The sequence below is a fragment of the Sminthopsis crassicaudata genome, chromosome 1 (genome assembly GCF_048593235.1).
Source record: "Sminthopsis crassicaudata isolate SCR6 chromosome 1, ASM4859323v1, whole genome shotgun sequence".
In the NCBI taxonomy this organism is placed as follows: domain Eukaryota; kingdom Metazoa; phylum Chordata; class Mammalia; order Dasyuromorphia; family Dasyuridae; genus Sminthopsis; species Sminthopsis crassicaudata.
In genome coordinates this window covers 3,843,004-3,865,000 of record NC_133617.1, presented here as the reverse complement: position 1 = coordinate 3,865,000, position 21,997 = coordinate 3,843,004, and the positions used below count along the sequence as shown (strand labels likewise).

Sequence of the window (21,997 nt, the reverse complement as noted above, 5' to 3'; positions counted from 1 at the left end):
AGCTCAGGGCCTCTCATCTTCCCTTTTAGTCTGTAGCTTCTTCACCTCTGCCTGTCTTTCTGCTCACTGTTCCTCCCAGCCTCCATCAGCAGCCCTTCCCAAACGGAACTAGAAGACCTTCCCAGTCCCTCTTACTCTCCATGCTTGAAAGCCATAGCTTCCTCCCCTTCCCTTCTGAACATCCTGAGCTTTCCTTTCAGGGCCTTAGGGCAAAGAGACAAGTATTTTTCAATCACCTACTGTCTGTTAGACTCTGGGCTAATGTCTTTACTAAAATAATTTGATCCTTCAAGTAACCCTGTGCTAGGTGCCATGATGACTCCCATTGTAAAGTTGAGGAAACTGAGGGAGAGGTCACTGATTTACCAGGGTGACAGTGTCTGAATCTTGACTGGAGGTTCCATTCTTTATCAACAGCACAAAGCTTTGGGAGTCACCTACTGGACTTGTTTCCTTGTGTGTTAGTTCTTTTTTTCCTTTTCTAATATTCTCTGACTTACTTTTATATATTACATATGCCAGGAAAATGAAAGCTTCTTGAAAGTGGAGATTGTTGTTTTATAGCAGAGTAGCCAATGCCTTTTCTGAAGACCACAAACAAGCTTTTATCCAGCATTTAGCACCATGTTAAATGCAGAAAGTAGAACAGCAAAAATACTTCCTGTCCTCAAGGGTCATTCCTTATAATGGGAGACACTATGGGAGGTTAGTCCATAAAAGAGAGCCCAGCTCATCTCAATCACCAGTCCAGTGGCAAAAGCCAAAGTGATTGGTGATGGCTGGAGATGCAAGGCATGAACTTGGCGTCTTGGATAACTAGCACACCACAGTGTCTGCATTGGATCCTGTGGTACATCTGTAATCCAGAGAAATATGAACAAAGGGGGGTGAGGGAAAGGACCTATTTGTACAAATATATAACAGCTTTTTTTGTGGTTTCAAAGAATTGGAAACTGAGAGGATGCCCATTCAATGGATAATGGCTGAACAAGTTATTGTATTTGGTTGTGATGAAATACTAGCATGATATCAGAAGTGAGGAGCAGGATGCTATCAGAAAAACGTGGAGAAACATGAACTGCTGAAAAGTGAAACGAGCTGAAGCACCACACCAGTGTAAGCAAATGGTCAATAGTAAATGGTCGGAGACAAGTCTGAAGGACTCATGGTGAAACATGCTATTCATCTCCAGAGAATGAACTGATGGAGTCTGAATGAGACTGAAGCACGCCTTTTCTTTTACAAAGTGACTAACATGGTAATACGCTTTGTGCGGTGGCACATATACAACCTCTGTTAAATTACTTGCTTTCTCAAAGGGGGACAGGGAAAGAATGGGGTAGAGAATTTGAAACTCAAAAAAAGTTAAAATTGTTTTTACATGTAATTGTGGGAGAACAAACTGTTAAACTTTTCAAAAAGGAATCAAATACTCAGGAAATCTAGAATTAGGACACTCATGTACTTTAAGGAGAGTTGTTAATTGATCCAACCATTCTGGAAAGCAATTTGAAATTATGCCCAAAGAGCTATGAAACCCTTAACGCAATACCTGCTGGTCTGTTGCCCAGAATGACTTTAAAAAAAAAAATAAAAAGGGAAGCATCTATTCAGACAGACATATATACACACATCAGCTTTTTTTTTTTTTTTTTTAATGGTGGCCAAGAAATAGAAATTGAGAGGATGACCATCAATTGGGAAATGACTTAACCACTTGCAGCACACAGACGTAAAGGAATACTGTGTGTAGTGTAACAAATGATGAGCATGCAGGTTCCAGAAAACCTTAGAGAGACTTTCCAGAACTGAATATGATGTGAGCAAAACCAGAACACTGGAAACAGCAACAATAATACTGTATGAGGAAGCTTAATCCATTCTCTGCTATACAGCAATCCAAGACAATTTCAAAGGATTCGTGATGGAAAAAGTTATATTTTCAGAGGAAAACGGCTATTTCTCTGTTTACAATGGAAGTATGTTGTTTTTCACTTTCCTTGTGCCTTTTTTCCCTTTGGTCTGTTTCTTCTTTTACAACATGACTATATGGAATTATGTTTTACAGGCATGATTGGACATACATACCCTCTGAATTGCTTATGATCTCCAGGGGGGATGGGGGGATGAGGGAACAAAAGGGACCCTTGACAACCCCCACGTTTTAGAAATGAATGCTAAAAATGCCATTGGGAAAAATGCTAAGGAAGTTATAAGTAACGTGTGTAACATGCCAGAGGCCTGAGTGATAGAAGCCTCCCCCGTACGAGGTCACTCAGGGGCTTCAGCAAAGCAGGGCTCTTAGTAGTCTTAGCAGACTCTCAGGGTCCTGAGCTTCTTGTCAGTGCCCAGACCACCTCCATTTCAGAGCCAAAGGCCCCCAGACAATGGGGAGCAGGGGATGCCGTTTCAGACAAGGTTTGGGGGGCTTGGGAAATCTGCAGAGCTTATGGCTCCGGGGTGAAACTATGTGCCGGCCATTGTGCCAAATCCTGGGGATAAAAGGACAAAAAAGAGCAAGGGAGCCCCCGGAAGGAGCCACGTGGAACGTCAGCTTCAGGCCGCCCGCCCCGCCCCCCGGAGGAAGGACCACAGCCCGGAGCTTCCCCGGCCCGAGGAGTAGAACCGGCCGCGCGCCCCGCTTCTCCCCCGGACGCTCTGGGCGCCGTTTCCAGCCCCTTTAATGAGAACAAACCGCCGTCGGGGGCGCCGGGACGGGCCGCGCTCCCCGAGAACCTGGGGGCGCCCTCTTCCCGAGCGGGGGCAGGGCTCGGGCGGGACCCCGGGATCGCGGGCGGGCTTTCTCGGACGCTCGGGATCGGCGGGGACTCCTCCCCCGCGCCCCTGCCTCGGTGTCCCCGGAGCCCTCCCTCCCGCGGCCGCGCCGGCGTCTCCTTCAAGCCCGGCCCTGGCGGGTCACCCCGCTCTCCAGTGCGCCCCGCGGCCCCCGTCCCTCCCTGACCCCACCGCGCTTCGGGAACGTTCCCTCTCCCCCGGGTCAGGGCCGCTTTCTCTGACGTCGAGAGCCGAGGCTGCAGCGGCCCCGAACAACCGAGGGAGGGAGGAGGCGGCGGGGGGGTGGGGAGAGCGGCAGGGCCTGCGTGTTCTCCCTCCCACCGCGTTAAGCGGAACAGGGCCGCGCTTCAGAGAGTGCGAGATCCCGGCCGGGCGGGAGCCTTAGGGGCTGAACCACAGACCCAGAACGTACGGAGTGTCTGTGGGGCTATTTTCCGGCAGTGGCGTTATTCCGTACTACGGGGCTACAGGACACATCTGTATCCCTTAACAGCCGGTTATAGAACGTTCTTGGGCAGTGGCCTGGGGCCCCGCCCCCTCCCTCTTTGGGGCCCCATCCCCGCCCCTCTCTCCTCCCCCCTCCTCTCGAGACTCAGCCTCGGGCCACCCGCAGGACCGATAAGACCTTAGGAGCCAGACTTCTGGAAACAACTTAGGAGTGAAAGGGGGGGCGCCGGAGGGGAGCCTGGGGGCGGGACAGCGGCAGCGGCGGCGTCTCTGATTGGCTCCAAGTTCCATGCGCTGCGGGAAGCAGAGTAGGTGCGTGAAAGAGGCGAATTCCCCCATCCTCACCAGCAGCCTATGGAGAAGCGGCGTGGTCCGAGAACGCTCCGCCTCCGGAAGCCAGCCAATGGGGGCGCTCCCAGCTCCGTGAGCGACAGTGCTGACGCGGAAGTTGCTCTAGAGCCTCTTTCTGGGAGCCGCAGAACTCTCTTTCCCGCGCGTGGGGCAGCGGTGGTCCGGTGTCCGGGACTTGGTGAGGCTCCTGGGACCCCCGGCCCCGCTTCCTCTGGCTTCCCCTCCCTTGCCTCAGTTTTCCTGGTCCGTGAAATGGAGCCAAGGCTCCTGGATCCCGCGGCTCCGCCCCGCCCCTCCTCCCTTTCTTTCTCCCTTCCCCCCCTTTGCCCCTTCATTCCCCCACTCCCGTTCTCTGGCCCGAGTGAGGCGGGGGTCTCAGGGGTGGAAATCCAGCCGGGCTTCCTCTCCTGGGCCGGAGAAGGCCTGCAGCGCTGGGAGCCAGGGCCTACCTGGGGCCCGTCCCTTCTCTCCCTCCTCCCGGCGGCCGCGGGGCCCTGGTGGGCGGGTTCCGTTTCTTAGGTGGTTTAGAACGGGAGCCCTCGGGCCGCGCGGAGGAGGGCCCGCGGGGGAGGGGCGGCGGTGTGAGGGACTAGTTAAAATGTCCAAGCTGGGCCCTGCTCCCCTGGAGGAACGCCGCTTCTCTCCGCTCTGCTCCTCGGGATCTCCAGCTTTTTGTTAAAGGGGGGCCACTCAGTGCTGGGGCTAGTCCGGATCGCACACGAACTCTGGGGGGCCGGTGGGACGGCGCCCAGACCTCATGTAGGCAGCCCTCCGGTGCCCAGGGCTTGTCCTTCCCCCCCAAGGTAACGGGACAGATCGGTGAAGCCATTCGCTGCGCAGCAACCCGAGCTAAGCGCCCTGTGGCCCCTGAGTCCCGTTACAGACTCTGCAGGGCGTCCGGGCAGGCCGGCGGCCGCCTTCCCGGGGGACAAGTGGCCACAGTGTTTGGGCGGCTTGGCAGGTAGATCCCGTCCGAATTCAGTGGGTCCCAGCCAGCCCTCCCAGAGCAAAATGAAGGAAAAAAGATCAGAAAATACCAGCAGAAAGTCCCTTGGGAGACAAGTAGGGGGAACAAAGTGCCAGAATATGAAGGAAAAAGCCAGAAAAGCCACTAAGGTATTGTCCTTCTGTCTGGGCTAGCAGCAGTGTTGGCTCTCTTTGGCCTAAGTGTGGCTGCCTTGAAGCCGGGGCGGGCCCAAAATTAAATTTGTGAATAGTGAAGAATCTGTTCATCCCCAGGAGGAGGCCGCCCGGGCGGGCCTGTGGAGGGCCCAGAAAGTGAAAGTGGGGTAGAGGAGGGGACTAGCCATGGGACCCATTGTTGCCTCTGGCTCCTCCTTCCTGGGGAGGCCTCCGGACCTGAAAGGGAAGGGGAGGACTTCATTCCAGCAGCCCCTCCAGGGGCCCTGAGGGCACAGGGGGACTTCCTTCAGTCAACCCCACCCAGGCCTGCAAGGGGCCACTTGCTTCCCTGAGGAAGGAGTAAGTGCAAGTTGAAAGGAATATCCAAAGTCTTCCAGAGCCCCAAACCCCAAGTCCTAGATTATATCCCTGAAGAGACGTTCCCTGGGCTCAGGGAGGTAGGATGTGTCAGTGCTCCTCTGGGTACCTCAGAAGTCAGGACCTTTGAGAAGGAAAAGAGGCCCTTAAGAGAAGATCCCGACGGGTTAGCAGAAAAATTTGGTCAATTCCTGGGGCCTGATCTTTTTCCTTGGGGAGAACTTAGGTCTGTTTTGAATTCTCTTTTCTCACCAGAGGAGAGGGGACTCATTAGAGGAGCAGATGTGAAGGAGTGGGCCAGCAGACACTCTCCAATGGCAGGAGCAGCCCCAGCTCACAGAAATGCCCTTCAGTAGATCCGAATCAGGATCACCATATGGGACAATAAGAGCCTTTCCTGTCTATTGGAGGAGGCCCCCAAGGTGCATGTTTGGAGGGATGATGGGAAACAAAGGCACAAAGCCAAAATCTTTTTTTTTTCTCCTAAAAGAAATTTATTATTATTATTCTTTTTTATTATAATTTTTTATTGACAGAACATATGCTTGGGTAACTTTTTACAACATTATCGCTTGTACTCATTTCTGTTCCAACTTTTCCCTTCCTCCACCCCTCCCCTAGATGTCAAGCAGTCTTATACATGTTAATTATGTTATAGTATATCCTAGATACAGTATATGCGAGCCGAATCAAACAGTTCTTGTTGCACCAGAAGAATTGGATTCAGAAAGTAAAACTAACTTGGGAAGAAAAACAAAAATGCAAACAGTTCATATTCATTTCCCAGTGTTCCTTTTCTGGGTGTGGCTGATTCTGTCCATCACTGACCAACTGGATCTGAATTAGATCTTCTCTTTGTTGAAGAAATCCACTTCCATCAGAATACATCCTCATACAGTATCGTTGTTGAAGTGTACAATGATCTCCTAATTCTGCTCGTTTCACTCAGCATCAGCCGATGTAAGTCTCTCCAAGCCTCTCTGTATTCCTCCTGCTGGTCATTTCTTACAGAACAATAATATTCCATAACATTCATATACCACAATTTACCCAACCATTCTCCAATTGATGGACATCCATTCATTTTCAAGTTTCTGGCCACTACAAAAAGGGCTGCCACAAACATTTTGGCACATATATGTCTCTTTCCCCTCTTTAGTATTTCTTTGGGATATAAGCCCAGTAGTAGCACTGCTGGGTCAAAGGGTATGCACAGTTTGATCACTTTTTGGGCATAATTCCAGATTGCTCTCCAGAATGGCCAGATTCTTTCACAACTCCACCAACAATGCATCAGTGTCCCAGTTTTCCCACAGCCCCTCCAACATTCATCATTATTTGTTCCTGTCATCTTAGCCAATCTGACAGGTGTGTAGTGGTATCTCAGAGTTGTCTTAATTTGCATTTCTCTGATCAGTAGTGATTTGGAACACTCTTTCATCATCTGAAAATTGTCTGTTTGTATCCTTGACCATTTATCAATTGAAGAATGGCTTGATTTCTTATAAATTAAAATCAATTCTCTGTATATTTTGGAAATGAGGCCTTTCTCAGAACCTTTTTCCAGTTGTTTCCCTTGTAATTTTCTTTGCATTAGTTTTGTTTGTACAAAAGCTTTTTAATTTAATCAAAATTTTCTCTTTTGTGATCAATAATGATCTTTAGTTCTTCTGTGGTCACAAATTCCTTCCTCCTCCACAAGTCTGAGAGGTAAACTATCCTATGTTCTCATTTATTTATGATTTCGTCCTTTATGCCTAAATCATGGACCCATTTTGAACTTATCTTGGTATATGGTGCTAAGCATGGGCCCATGCCTAGTTTCTGCCATACTAATTTCCAGTTTTCCCAGCAGTTTTTGTCAAATAAAGAATTCTTATCCCAAAAGTTAGGATCTTTGGGTTTGTGAGACACTAGATTGCTATAGTTATTCATTATTTTGTCCTGTGAAATTAACCTATTCCATTGATCAACTAGTCTATTTCTTAGCCAATACTAAAATGGTTTTGGTCAGTGCTGTTTTATAACATAATTTTAGATCTGGTACAACTAGACCACCTTCATTTGATTTTATTTTCATTAATTCCCTTGAAATTCTTGACCTTTTGTTCTTACATGAATTTTGTTATGTTTTCTAGGTCATTAAAATCGTTTCTTGGGAGTCTGAGTGGTATTAAAGAAATAGATTAGTTTAGCGAGTACTGTCATCTTTATTATATTCGCTCAGCTTATCCAAGAGCACTTAATGCTTTTCCGATTATTTAAATCTGACTCTATTTGTGTGGAAAGTGTTTTATAGTTTTGCTCATATAATTCCTGACTTTTCTTTGGTAGATGGATTCCCAAATATTTTATACTCTCAACAGTTATTTTGGATGGAATTTCTCTTTTTATCTCTTGCTGTTGGATTTTGTTGGTGATGTTTAAAAATGCTGAGGATTGATGTGTATTTTTTTTGGAACCTGCAATGTTGATAAAGTTGTGAATTATTTCTAATAGCTTTTTAGTACAATCTCTAGGGTTCTCTAAGTATACCATCATGTCATCTGCAAAGACAAAGCCAAAATCTGAGTCCAGACAGTACAGGGAATTGCAAAGGATGCAGAAAATCCCCACAGGACAGAGCCCCAAGGAAAGGAGGCTGGGATATTGAGGAAGGAACAGGAGGCTTGCTGTTCCTCACAGTAGAAAGCCTTTGAGATGTTGGGGATGTCAAAAAGGAGGCTGTATACAAAAGGGCTGCCCCCAGCAGAGGCTGGAACAGCAGATATGTTCCCTTGTTAAGCTTGAGGAAGATTTGGGGAGTCAGGGGTTCTTGAAAGACCCCCACTGGAACCCTTGGTAAATGTAAGGGTGGGAGCCCCCAGGAGGCTCTTAGTAGACATGGGGGCATCCAGATCTTCAGTGACCTGTTTGCCTGAGGGGGTTAAATCATCTAAGGAGACCCTGGTGATTTCTGGGTTAAAGGAGCAAATTTTCTCTTATAAGGGGAAAGGGAGACATTGGGCAGATTTCTGCTCCTCCCAGAAGCCGGAGTAAACTGGCTGGGAGACATTTAATAACTCAGCTAGAAATTGTGTTGATTCCACCCGGGCCCAGCATAGACCCCAGTGGAATGGCCCTAATGAAGGAAGGGCAGGCTGGGATAAAGCCTGAGGTTTGGGCGGGACCTGACAAGCCAGGCAGAGCAGACAGAGTCCAGATGAAAATGAAGGACCTCTGGGAGGTGGTAAGAGTGAAAGAAAGCCCAATTTCACTAGGAGGAGGAGAGGTTTGCAGCCTGTGATTCGAGGCTCATTGAGAAATGGATGAATGGAACCCGGTATTTCAGCCTTCAGCACACCCATACTTCCTGCCAAGGAGAAGGATGGGAGACGCCTTAGTTCCGGCTCTAAGGGAGATGAACAGAATCCCGTTAGCTTCCCACCCCCCGGTTCCGGACCCATGGCCATCCTGGGCCGGGTTCTAGTTCTGCTAAGTGGTTCAGTGTGTGGGATCTGAAGGATGCATTCTGGAGCTGCCCTTTAGAGGAGAGTAGTAGAAATCTCTCTGCTTTCCAGTGGGAAGATGTAGAGACTGGAAGGAAGCCGCACATGAGGAGGTGCCTCCTGCCCCAAGGCCGCACCGAGTCCCGGAACTTGTGTGTGGAATCCTTGGGATTCCATGGGAACTTGGGAGTTACAGCATGGAGTTGTCCTGCTAGTGGTGGGGGAGACGAGGGAACCCACCAGGACTTGTAGCGTGGATCTGTGACATTTCCTGGGAGGATTGGGGTGTGGGGCCTCCGAGGAGAAAGTGCCCTCTGTGGAGAGGGAGGTGAGATATTTAGGCACTTGATTAGTGAAGGCGGCAAGGGATTGGCCCTGCCAGACTGGAGGGAATATGGCCAAAGCCAGGCCAAAGAAGGGGCTCGGCAGATGTCTGGGGTTAGCAGGGTATGGTGGGGCACGGGGGGCTTCTTATGCTGCCATCAGTAAAGCCTTGAGTAAGCACCTGCTGGAGGAAAGTCCCAGTTCTAGCCTGGGGGACCAAGAGCGAGAGCAGGAGTTTGAGGCCTTGAGGCCTCTGTTCCTTTCTCCCGCTTGGAAAACCTTCCCGCCTGTCAGTGCTGAGGGAGGGCTGGCTCAGGGAGTTCTTGCTCACATGAGAGGGGCAGAGGAGCCAGCGGCTCTCCTTACTCCTGCCTCCTTTTTGCCCCCTGGAGCAGAACCATCCCCCAGAGAGGAACATCTTTGCTTAGAGTTAATTGGTTTTCAAACAAAAGCAAGAGAGGATTTCCAGGGATCCCCAACACCCGGGAGTAAATAGGTTTACAGATGGCCCTTCTGGGGAGGTGGGTGGGAAAAGGAAAGCGGATTTGCTGTTGTGGAGGGAGACAAAACTTGCCCCGTGGCCACAGGCAGGCCCCCTGCCCGCCCCCGGGCAGCTCCAACTTGTGCATTGTAGCCTTCAATCAAACGAGTTATGGAGGGCCCGAGTGGGAATATATTCCCCACTAGGAAACATGCCGGGGGCGGAGCACATATGTGGAAGCTTGGGGGAGGAGGAGGTTTGCAAATAGTGAGGGTGAAGAGCTGGCCCCGCACCTCGGTCAGAGAGGCGCTGGAAACCTCTGGCTGCCAGCAGGGGGAGCAGCCTCACGGGAAGGGAGGGCAGATGGGAAACTCTTCTGAGGCAACGGGAAGTGATGAGCAGATGAGGAGCCGAGGGAGCTGGAGATGACTCCAGTCCTGGCCCTGGTCCCTGCACTTCCCCGAGGCCGCCCTCTCCCGGCTGCTCCGGGCCCGGGCCCGGGAGGGGGCCGACCTCCGGGAACCAGAGCATTCCAAAGCCCCAGGTGGACTTCGCTGAGCTGCCACCAGGGGGCGCCTCAAATGTTTGCGGGTCCCAGGGGACCATCTGACCTCATGGGCGGAGGCATTCCCCTCAGCCCCAGCACCTGCCGGGACAGGACGGGAGGTCTCTTTAGAACCAAGTGTTCCCAGGCATGGGGGAGGGGAGAGGACAGACCCGGATCAGGGAACCCATTTCTCGGCCCAAGTTCTGCAGAATCCGATTAGGGCCTCAGAAGTCCCTTGGGGTCTCCTCACCCCTGGGCATCCTCCCCCTTCCGGAAAGTAGGAAGGAGGAATCGAGAAATAGAACTGAGGAAATTCTCATTAGAGACCCAGCTGCCTCGGGCTCAGAGCCTCCCTCTGCCTCCGCTCAGAATCAGGACCAAGGCCCGAGGAGATTCTGGCCTTTCCCCTTGTGGATCATTGTATGTCATCCTTTCCAGGCTCCTCATACCGGAAGCTGGGGCCCTATTTTAGGGACAAAGGGGGTATTTCCTAAGAGATGTTAGTCTTTGGTCCTACATTTACCAGAGCTACCCCACAAAGGGTTAACAGCTCAGACTCCCCTAGGTTTCCCTGGCAGAGAATTCAGGTTGGAGATTGGGTTTGGATCCGATCCTGGAAGGCTGAGAAGTTACTCTGTGCTGGGACCGACCCTACCGGCTGCTGCGGCCTCCGACCCTGAGGCTGGATCCTCGGAACCAGAACCAGAGGAGCTGAGGCAGCCCCTTTATGGGCGTGGCCAGTGGAAGATAAGGGAGACCTCCAATTGCAATTGAGGGGAGGGGCCTCCACTGAATGGCAACGGTCTCCGATCCCAGGGCCCTGCAGTTGTCTGTAGCGCTCCTCTTACTGCTTTTCTAAATCCCTTGGGGCCTCGGGGCCTGTTTGGGAGCTGCTGTATTTCCCCTGGCAATTTCCCCTTGACCTCTCAGGGTAGTGGCCTCCCTCTGATCGGCCGGGATCTGTTGGATTGGAGTAACAAGGCCAGGCTTCTTTCCTTCTTCCTGAACAGGCCGACGAATCTTTAGGGATTCAGGTGCGAGATGATTTGGGAAGAGGGAAAGGGAGTTTAGATACCTCCCATACCCAGACTGGAGATGCAAATGGTTGGGGGGGACACCCGGCCCCAGAAAGAATAAAGGGTATGGGCCAGCCCCTGCCTCCAGATGGAAGTTGGGGGTACAGGACCCCAATATTTATGCTGAACAGAATAATTCGACTTCACACAGTTGTAGAGACAGACAGCTAAGGCACGGGATCTAACTGATAACTAGAAGAGTCCAACACTCAGTGTTCAGAATGAATAGGGGGGAAGGGAAAGCTGGAGGGTCTGTTAGACTGATGGTGCTAAAAGGACAAGGGTGGGAGCCAGTGCCCCAGGAAGACCGACAGGAGCCAGAAGGGGATGAGGAATTAGCCGGGGATGTGAGGTTGTGTTAGAAAACTTTGAAGAGATCTCAGTGTACAAATTAGAGGGGGGAGCGAGCAAGGTGAGCTGAGGTCCCTCAAGATAGATGGGCAAATCCAGCTGGGCTTCCTCTCCGGGGGTGGGGGTAGGCCCAAAAGGTCCTTGAGCATTGACTCGAGGGCCTCCCTGAGTCCCGCTCCCGCTCCCCTCCCATTTCTTCACTTTCTCCCTACTTTAATCAGACTCGGGCAGCTGTGCACTTATTGGCAGGTTCCGTTTCTTGGGTAGTTTAGAATGGGAGCCCCTCGGCTAGTGAGGATGCTGGTCAGTGGGGGGAGGGGTATTTATGTGAGGGACTGTTTAAAGTGTCAGACTTGTCCCAAAAGGTGCCTCCTCCTGATTGCTTGCTGGAATGGAGGGACACTCATTTCTTTGGAGAAAATACAATAAACTTTAGCTTTGGTCCTCCAGAATTTTCCAGCTTTTTATTACATGGTGACTACTCACCATTTTGGCCCCTTTGCTCTTCCACTACCCAAATCCCTCTCTCTGACACGGATGATCTGGGGTTCCCACATTCCCTCCTCCCTTCTTCTGCATGTTCACACTCCTCTCCCCTGAGGCCCCCCCCCATCCTCAGCATCACCTCCTCAGCCTTCCCCAAAAGCTTCATACTGAGTCCCCTCCTCATCTTCCTTCCAGTTGTCTCAGTCTATCCCTTTCTAGAACACTAGCCGGTTTCTAGGGCTGCTTTTCTGGAGTTAATGGGGAGAGACGACTTTATTTTGTCCCTGGCATCCAAGAGTGGAGGGAGGTATAGAGTATGTCTTTCATCAGTGCAGTGGGTGCTGGGAAGGGCAAAAGGCCAACCTTTTTCCTGGCTCCTTGTTCTTTTCAGGCTCAGTCTCAGGGACCCCACATGCCGGGTGCAAGGGGGAGGAGGGCCATCCTGGCCACTATGTTGCTCACCATTCGGCCCTCCCAGGTGAGTAGCACCGTCTCCTTCCTGAAGGTGTCCCAGGTCCTGGAAGGCAGACAGGCCCTTTCTCCAAACCTCTTCCACCTCAGGGCGCCTGAGACCTTTCAGTCACCGGGTCCCCGTGGTCTGAGCCCTTCCTATGTGCCAGGAGCTCAGATAAAATCCTCCTTTTGCAGTCATGGCTTTGCTTCTGCGCTCCTGCCCTTCAGCATATGTCACTGTGCCACTCCTCCATGCTTCCTGTGGGCCAGGACTGGCCTGTTTTCTGCCTTGGTTTCCCCTTCCTGGCTGGAATGCTTTTCTCCCCTCCCCTTCCCCTCTGGGAGTCTCTGGTTTATTGTTCCAGGTTCAGCTCAAGCCCTGCCTTTCCCAGCTCCCCTCCTGCCCCTCAGCTGCTCAGGGCCTCCCATCCCCACTCAGGGCTGTTCTGGGCCTTGTTGTCTCCCCACTGCACTGGGAGCTCCCTGAGTCAGGGACAGCTTTTGCCCTTTTTGTATCCCAGGAATTAGCCCCGAGCTTGGCCCAGGGAGACCTTTCTGACTGCTTTTTGACTTGAAAAAGAGGCTCTGGCCCAGCCTGAGGCTCCTAAAGGCTTTGCTTTCAGAATGTGCAGTGATCAGCTGGGCCAGGCTTAGTTCTTCTCGGCCATGTACTGATCTAAGGTAGTTCCAATGGACTTGGGCTGGAAAATGTCCTTCCTATCCAGAGAACAAGCTCTGAAGCCTCAATGAGGAGCAAAACAAAGGAATATTTTCACCTTTTTGTGTGTGTGTGTGTGTGTTTTTTTCCCCCAGCAAGATTCATTGATTGTATATATTCAATCTTATATAGATTTACTCTATATGGGATTGCTTCTTGTCTTGAAAAGGGGACAGGGAGAAAAATTGCCCCTCAAATTCTTACAGAAATGAATTTTGAAAACCATCTATACTTGGACCTAGAAAGATAATATATCACCAAAAAAAAAAAACAAAAAACAAACAAACAAACAAAAAACCCTCAAAAACCCAAGTAAAGAAGGGGAAAAAAATTGCTTTGAACATGTTCTCTGAAACTAGGATGGAGCGAGAATGAGCCCTGCCTCTCCCTTTCCCCCTCCTTGACTGGGCACAAATGTATTTGTTTCAGGGATCGGTGACGTTCCAGGATGTGGCTGTGGACTTCACCCGGGAGGAGTGGGGCCTCCTGGACCCCTCCCAGAAGGAGCTTTACTGGGACGTGATGCTGGAGAACTACAGGAACCTGGTCTGCCTGGGTAAGAAGGGCTGCTCTGGGGCCCAGGATGTGCTCATGAAGGGCTTCTCAAGAAACCCCAGCCCTTGCTCATTTCAGAGGGGCCAAAGCCAGGGCGCCCATGTTCTCCCTGGTCCTGGATGAAGGATTCTTGTTTGTGTGTCTAGAAATTAATTTCTCCCTGGGGTGATCCCCACCCCAGCCCCAGCTCTGTTCCTTCTTGCCAGAGAGACTTGTTAAAGTCCCAGGGCAAGGACTTGAGTCATGAAAGTCCCCAGATACCTCAGAATGGGATGGACCAAGTGAGTTCTTTGTCTTTCTGATCCCAATTCCCTGATGTGTCCCATCTCTGCATCTTTCCAAACAAACCAGCTCCCCCTTCAGATGTCTCTGGATGCTCCTCCACAGCCTCCCTGGCCTTTCAAGCTTGCTCCTAGGGGTCTGTGGAGATTGGGCTGGGAGGTGACCCTTCCTTTCCATCACTTTCTCATGACTAGGTCTTGTGGAGTCCGATGGGGACGTGATCTCTCAGCTGGAGTCAGGGAGAGCACATGGGATTCCACTGGACAGTGTCTCAAGAGCTTGCTGGTTAGGTGAGTGAGTGAGCCAGAGTATGTGACACTGTCTGAGAACCCCTGAAAGTGGGCACCTCGTGATCCTGGCTGTGACCTTTTTGGTCCTGAACCTTCTCCCTCTCATAGATCTTGGAGGTAATTTTCCTCCTCTCTAGTTTGTTGGATGATGTCTCTTTATACCAAAGTCACTTGGTAGGGACAGGTGGAAATGATTCAGTTCTGTTGGTGCTTCCTGAATGAGCAGTACTCCACTCGGTGGGTGGAACTTTGAATTGCTTTTACCTTTTTGCAGAGCCAAGGGGAACTCTGCAGTGGAAGAGTGATCCAGAGCTTCCTCTTAGACCCAATGGTCACACTCTCAGGATCCTCCAGGGGTGATTTTCAGATGAGAATTTTCGTGAAAAAATACTTCAAGTTCTTTTGTTCCTTTTGGTATATGGGAACCAGCAGTTGTTCCTGCTTTCATTAATTTCACATTTTGTGCATCAGTTTTTGCATGTTCATTTAATAAAATATTGTTGGGTTATATGAAAGAATAGGCCTGGTGAATTCAAAGAAATTGTGGAAATCAACAGGATTGATTTCAGTTCAAGTGGAAACATGCTTAAAAGTGCTTATAATAGATGGAATATTGGGGAATGTGAAGTGACAGGAAAGCTTATTCAGCCATTGAAAGAGCATTTCTGCTTTTCCTTTCAGATGGGGGCACTAGGCCTCAGACCAAGGAGTGGTTAAGTGTTTCTATGAAAGACTTTTCCAAAACAACTTCATTATGGCATGATCCTTTCACCTCTGAGATGGGAAAAGCCTGGGAGTATTATGGCAGGTTCAAGAAAGAGCAAAACAATGAAAAGAAATATTGTAGCCGGGGAAAAGAAATCCAAACAGAAGCTGTTGTTGAAGTCAGAGCCTCTGAATCCTGTAAATACAGCCAAAGCTCCAGCCCAAAGCCAGTCCTCGTTCCACAAGTACTATCTGAATTAATGGATCTCCATAACAGTGAGAGTCAGAGAAGGAGCTTCAGCATGGAGTCGGACCAAAGACAGTGCACTCAAATCTGTTCACAGAAGAACTATTCTGAGGGGAAGAAATGTCAGAAAGCTTTCCATTCTGATTTGGACCCCATTAAAACATCAGGAATTCATGCTGAAGAGCAGTTTCATGAAAACGGGAATTCTTTCCTCCTGAACAATCAACTTACTCTACACCAGAAGAGTCATATTGGAAAAAAGTGCCCTGAAATGTCTCCATGTGAGAAGCCATCCTGTCAGAAGGCAGACCTGACTCAACATTCCAGTATTCAGAGTGAAAACAAATCCTATAAATGCAGTGACTGTGGAAAAGTCTTCCAGCGGAACGTAAATCTTACACAGCACTACAGAATTCACACTGGAAAGAAGCCATATGAATGCACTGAATGTGGGAAGATCTTCCGCCTGAAATTGGAATTCATTCAGCACTGCAACATTCATACTGGAGGGAAGCCTTTTAAATGCAGCGACTGTGGGAAATCCTTTCTTTGGAACAAATCACTGACTGTGCATCAGAGAATTCACACAGGAGAGAGACCCTATGAGTGTAGTGAGTGTGGGAAAACATTCCAATCAAATTCCAATCTGACTCAGCACCAGAGAATTCATACGGGACTAAAACCTCATCAGTGCAGTGTGTGTGGGAAGGCGTTCTCTCAAAAGTCTACTCTTACCATTCACACTAGTATTCATACTGGAGAGAAGCCTTTTAAGTGTAGTGTCTGTGGGAAAGCCTTTCCTTCCCGCACAACGCTGACCATACATCAGAGAACTCACACTGGAGAGAGACCCTATGAGTGTAGTGAGTGTGGGAAGACATTCCATTCAAGCTCCTGCCTGAGTCAGCACCGGGTGACTCATATGGGACTAAAACCTCATCAGTGCAGCGTGTGTGGGAGGGCCTTCACTCATAAGTCTGCTCTTACAAATCACAGCAGTATTCATACTGGAGAGAAGCCTTTTAAATGCAACGATTGTGGGAAGATCTTCCGTAAGAAGTCACATCTTGCACAACACTTCAACGTTCATACTGGAGGGAAGCCTTTCAAATGCAGTGATTGTGGGAAAGCCTTTCCCAGGCGCACAGTGCTGACCATACATCAGAGAACTCACACTGGAGAGAGACCTTATGTGTGTAATGAATGCGGGAATACATTCCGATCAAGGTCCAATCTGAATCGGCACTGGGTAACTCATATGGCACTAAAACCTCATCAGTGCACTGTATGCGGGAAGGCGTTCTCTGATAAGTCTGCTCTTACCAATCACAATAGGACTCATATTCCAGAGAAACCATAGGAATGCACTGAATTTGGGAAGATCTTCCGCTAAAAGTCAGATCTTAGAGAACACTTCGGAATTTATAATTGAGAGAAACCTTTCAAATGCAGTGATGGTGGGAAAATCTTTTTTTCTGGAGCACAGCATTGACTCAACATCAGAGAATTCACACTGGAGAGAAACCCTAGGAATGCACCAAATGTGGGAAAGTCTACACCTAGAATTCAGGTCTTTCCTGACATAAGAGAATACGCGTCAGAGAGAAATCCTAGGAATATAATTAATGGGGGTAAGCAGTTCTTCTAATCAAAGCACATCCTCAGTACTATAGAACTAATGATGGAGAAAAACCTCATTAATTTAATTATTGAAGGAAAACAGTAATGGGCTGATCCAGATTAAATATATTTTGAAAATATGTAAGAAAATAAATCCAGTATAAAACACAAAAGATATTAGTCTATTGGTTGTCTTAAGTCAATATAGAGGATGACTCCGTGGTCCTTAGAATGTTGAGATTTTGCTTCCTCATTTTCCTTGCTGAGATCATCTTGTTTTAGTTCATCTTTGTTTGTCCAAAAGAAAGGGGCTCTTGTTGACTGGGCCCTCATTTTATTATTTTAAAGTCAGAGACTTAGATGTTGAAGGAAGTCCCTGGAGTTCAGCCCCCTTGTTTACAGATGAGAAAACCAGATAAAGTAAATGACCTTCTCAGGCTCTCACAAGCATGGCTTTTAAACTAGATTGAGGTTTGTGCAGAGCTTTGAAAGTCAAATATTTGGTCCTAGAAGTAGAGAGCACCAGAATTTCAAATAGAGGGCAGTGGGGTGGGACAGTCGTACCTGTGGTATAGGAAAATCTGTTCGGTGATTTGTAGAGGATTAACTGGAGTAGACAGAGATTTGGGGCTGGAGATTCAAATAGGAAGTGACTTCAGGTGAGTGAGCAGGAGGGTCTACACCAGGTAGTAGAATGGAAAGGGACTTGTGAGAAGATCTATGGAGGCAGAAAGGAGATTTTGCTTTCTGGAGGTCTTTGGACCAGCCTTCATTTCCGCAGAGTAATCACGAGAATAGCCAGTTGATAGAAAGTCCAAATACTTATCTCCTTCACAGTCTGTCTCCTTTCTTTGGGCCAGGGCTAGCTTTCTGGAGTCGCTTCATCTTATGGGCCAGAACTTGAAACAAGGTGCCAAGTCAGTGGAATTGATGAGAGATGATGGTTATTTAGCATGGTGCTTAACAGTTCTCTAGTTCAGTACATGCACTTAGTACTTCCTATAGTTCCACAAGATGCACACCTAAGATAAGAGAGCATATAAGCTCAGACAAACTCAGCCAGAATCAGAATGAGGGAAGACCAGAGAAGGGGTGGCAGGCTCTCCTTGGCTTCTCCACTGAAACCAAGATCCAGAAGGTCTCCAGAAAAGTAGCTGAGCCCCAAGTGAAGGAGATAGGACTTTGCAGGAGACAATAAAGGATTTATTTAACCCCTGGCTGCACTTGTGGTGATTACTGAACTGAAATGAAGGCTGCTCCCAGAGACCCCAAGAAAACCTCAACAGAGAACATTACATTTTAGAGAGAATATTACCCCTTCAGACAGGCCTTGGTCTCAGTGGGGGAAGCAGGAGGATAGGCCAACCATCATGAGGCTGATGAAGATGAAATGTCTCTCCTTGGCTCCAATGGGCTTGAGCTCCAGCCTCAAGTCCTCTGTCTTCTCTGAGTCTGTCTCCAAATCTGTCTCTGTCTGACTCTGACGTCTTAAATACTCTTTTACAGTTAAATCCATTCATCATACTGAGTATAAGCCAATCATATCACAAGGGAACCATTATTTGTTGTAAGATTAAATCAATCATAGTGAACTAGAGAACTCTTAACCCCCCCTGCTAAACTAGAGAACCATTGTCATCAATTCCACTGAGTTAACACCTTGTTGTAAGAATTGTTTCAAATACGCTTCTCCAGAGTTCTGGCTCATTACAGTGTTTCAAGGCAAATTTTTGGGATCAAAGAAATTTGGAGTTTCTTCAGAGGCTCATTTTACCTGCTTGGATGTTTCTCCTCCTGATCTGGGAGCACATGTATATCCCTGTGTCATCAGCAAGGGACAGCAGGGACTCTGGGGGTGGCACAGGCTGTTATATTAGGCCAAAATTCATTTTCTTTCCATCATAATTCTGGGCTCCAGATAGGAGTGATTGTGATGTGCAAGTTGATAGCAGGCCCATGGCCTAGAAGACTTGTGGCCTTCATGTTCTCACGCTTGGAACATTTCTGCAGTCCTTGAAGGCTTGCAAAGAGCTGGATGTATTATCACAGTTGATCCACAATCAGCTCTGTGGAGTGGGTGCTAGCATGGTCCCCATCTCATGGATGGGGAAAGTCTCAGAACTAGTAAGTGTCCGAAGTAAGATGTAATCTGAGCTTGTTCTAACTCCCGTTTTAAAACTTTTATCCTGACCCCTCCTGTCTGCATCTTGTGTTCACCTCGGGCTATGCAGTCCCAGCCTGACAACTTGCAGCTCAGGATGATTCTCTCTGTGCTATCACTGGCCATGAATTACTTGGGAATCCCCTTGCCTTCCCACTTCCACTGCCCCAACCCAATAACAGAGTATTAGAGATGTATGTATAACAATACCAGAGATGCAAGGGCACTGCAAGCTCATGAGATCCAGCCCTTTTACAGGCAGAAATCCCCCTTCATGAGGGCTCTTCCATAGACCTGCAGTTTCCCTGGCCCCAGCAGCCCAACATGGCCCAAGTCACTGTTCTTGAGAAGTAATCCATTTTAGGGGATTATAAGAAACTTCAAAAGGCATCTCACCTAATCTGTACTAGAAAGGGAATCCCAGCTTCAGAAACCCCTACACAATGTCAGCTTCCACTTGAAGGCTCAGTGATGGATACCTCCCCACCTCCTGCATTTTACCTCACCTCATTCTGTTTTAGATCAGCTCTAATTGTCGGGAGATTTTCTTCCTGTTATATTGAAATCTACTCTCCTTTCCTCCCAAACAATTCCATTTCCCTCCAGAAGAACAAAAGTCTAGGATCAAATTCAAGGGGATTCCTATTGTTAGTACTTTATCATCTTTCCTGAACAGGGCCTACAGGTTCCAAACCCAGGGTGATCCCTGGAAGTAAAGAGGAAGGCCACAGATGCTGAAGGAAATGGGGCAGCAGCCTTGTGGCGAGGTCAGTGCAGATGATTCATGAACCTTAGGCCAACTGGCCCCTGAGGAGAAATGTTTTTAATGGTGGACAAGGAGCTCTCCTCAAATTGCCTTATGCCTTTAAGAGACGAACTGGGGGCCTCTGGCACAAACTCATTCAAAGAGACTTAGTTTCACCTCAATATGTCGTTTCCCTTGTGCCCACTTCCCTTTTCTTCTAGTCTCAGTCAAGCTCTCTTTCTCTTCCACTTTCTCCTCCACTTCTGTCCCAGCTCCTCACACTATCCATTCCTTCTTTCTTGTCTAATAGACTTGACTGTTCAGTTACATAAATCAGGAGGCAGAAATTATCTAAAGTGGAAGTTTATAGACTATCATAAACAGGAGCCAGAATGCATACATGTAGACTGAGACGTGTGTGCACATAGGCCATGCAAGGGACTAAAATTCTAAATCAATGCAACTTTTATGTCTTTGCTCACATAACTGGCAATTTTTCTTTACCAAACTTACATACAGTTCTACAATTCTACATGATATATGTTTACATAATATTGACACAAGACAATGTGTTTTCCAGATCATCCAGAAGTCTCCTGTACAGATCTTGTGACCTTTTTCTGCTTCACAACTTGGGTTTAGAACAAATTGTTGTCCTATGTTACAGCTTTCTTTATTGTCCTACAGAAAAAAAAAAAAAACTGTTAATAGCACTAAAAAGTTATGCAAGAGACCCCGAAATGCTTGCAAAGGTCTAAAACAACCTCATTGCCAGAATTTTGACTTGGTGTAACTTTGTTCTCTGAAAGTACAGTACTATGTTAAGAGTCCAGTTACAGTTGGCTGATTGTGGGAGCACCCTGTGCTCAGAATGCTTTTCCACAGGGCAGATCCATAGAGTCCCAATGAAGTCCTTTAACTTTGTGCACCTCGTGTTTCTTCTGAGCTAATTCACTTCTGTTTTCCTTATAGAGCATGGCACTGTCTCTGATGAGGGCACACCATGCTGGGCGGCCCTGCCTCACTGTCTCCCAGAGCATACAATCAATTCTAAAGTCCTTGAGAGACCTTGTGTCACTTTTTCTGACCTTGTGAGTGTCTGCCCCGTGGGACTTCTCCATAAAATAATCTTTTTGGAAACATACATTTGGCATTCAAACAACATGGCCACCCCAAGGAGCTGTGCTCTGTGGAGTAGGGTTGGAAATCTGGGTAGTTTAGTTGTGGTAAAGCTACTGGAATGGTTTATCATTTCCTTCTCCAATCTATTTTATAGATGGAGAAAGTGAGGCTAGCAGCATTACCTGACTTGTACAGGGTCACTGAGCCAGTAAGTGTCTGAGGCCAGATTGGAACTCATGAAAATGAATTTTCCTGATCCCAGGACCAGTGCTCTATCCACCACATCACCCAACTGCCTTACTTTATAAGCAGCCTAAGAACTCTTCTCTCTTACTTTCTCCTGGAGCCTCAGAAACGCTGAACTAGCTGGGGTTCATCACTCTCATCATGTTTATATGTCTCCCTGGAAGGTATACTGCCAAGGTAAGTGATGTCATCCACAGCATCAGGAATTTCTCCCTTTGATGTAACTTCAAGTTCTGAGTCTGTAGAGGGGCACAAACAGTGGGGAACCCTGGGTGAGGTATAAGCCCCTTTAGTCCAGTAAAAGGAATCCTGTTGACAGTGTCTGGATATTGAAGCTTTTTCTTTACAAAGCATATGCATGGATAATTTTTCCAACATTGACCCTTGCATAACCTTTTGTTCTAAATTTTCCCCTCCTTTCTCCTACCTCTCCCCCTTCCTGGCAGATAGTCTAATACATGTAAAATATGTTGAAATACATCTTAAATCCAACATATTGATCATATTTATACAGCTACCTTGTTGCACAAGAAAAATCAGATTCAGAAGGTAAAGATAACCTTGGAAAAAACCCCAAAATACAAGTAGCCCACATTCATTTCCCAGTGTTCCCTCTCTGGGTGTAGCTGATTCAGTCCATCATTGATCAATTGGAACTGAATTGGATCTTCTCTTTGTCGAAGATAGCCACTTCCATCAGAAAATATCTTCATACAGTATTGTTGTTGAAGTGTATAGTGATCTCCTGGTTCTGCTCATTTCACTCAGCATCAGTTCATGTCAGTCTCTCCAAACCTCTCTGAAATCCTCCTGCTGGTCATTTCTTATAGAACAATAATATTCCATAACATTCATATAGCACGACTTATTCAGCCATTCTCCAATTGATGCGCATCCACTCAGTTTCCAGTTTCTGGCCACCACAAAAAGAGCTGCCACAAACATTTTTGCACTTATGGGTCCCTTTCCCTTCTTTAGCATTTCCTTGGGATATAAGCCCAGTAGT

At 48.1% G+C, this 21,997-nt stretch overlaps 1 protein-coding gene across 14 annotated transcripts in view; it reads left to right on the top strand.

Moving 5' to 3' along the window:
* Nucleotides 1–21,997, top strand: part of LOC141556266 (uncharacterized) — a 111,725-nt gene that overhangs the window by 63,406 nt on the left and 26,322 nt on the right. The window contains exons 1-5 of one of the 14 annotated variants that reach the window (XM_074290276.1): nucleotides 3,598–3,772; nucleotides 12,239–12,325; nucleotides 13,448–13,574; nucleotides 14,050–14,145; nucleotides 14,827–16,890. The exons of 5 other annotated variants lie outside the window; for them this stretch is intronic. In XM_074290276.1, the coding sequence (XP_074146377.1) occupies nucleotides 3,598–3,772; nucleotides 12,239–12,325; nucleotides 13,448–13,574; nucleotides 14,050–14,145; nucleotides 14,827–14,839 (498 nt within the window). In that variant the 3' untranslated portion in view covers nucleotides 14,840–16,890. 8 more of the 14 variants (XM_074290147.1, XM_074290192.1, XM_074290139.1 and 5 more) reach the window with 8 other exon arrangements.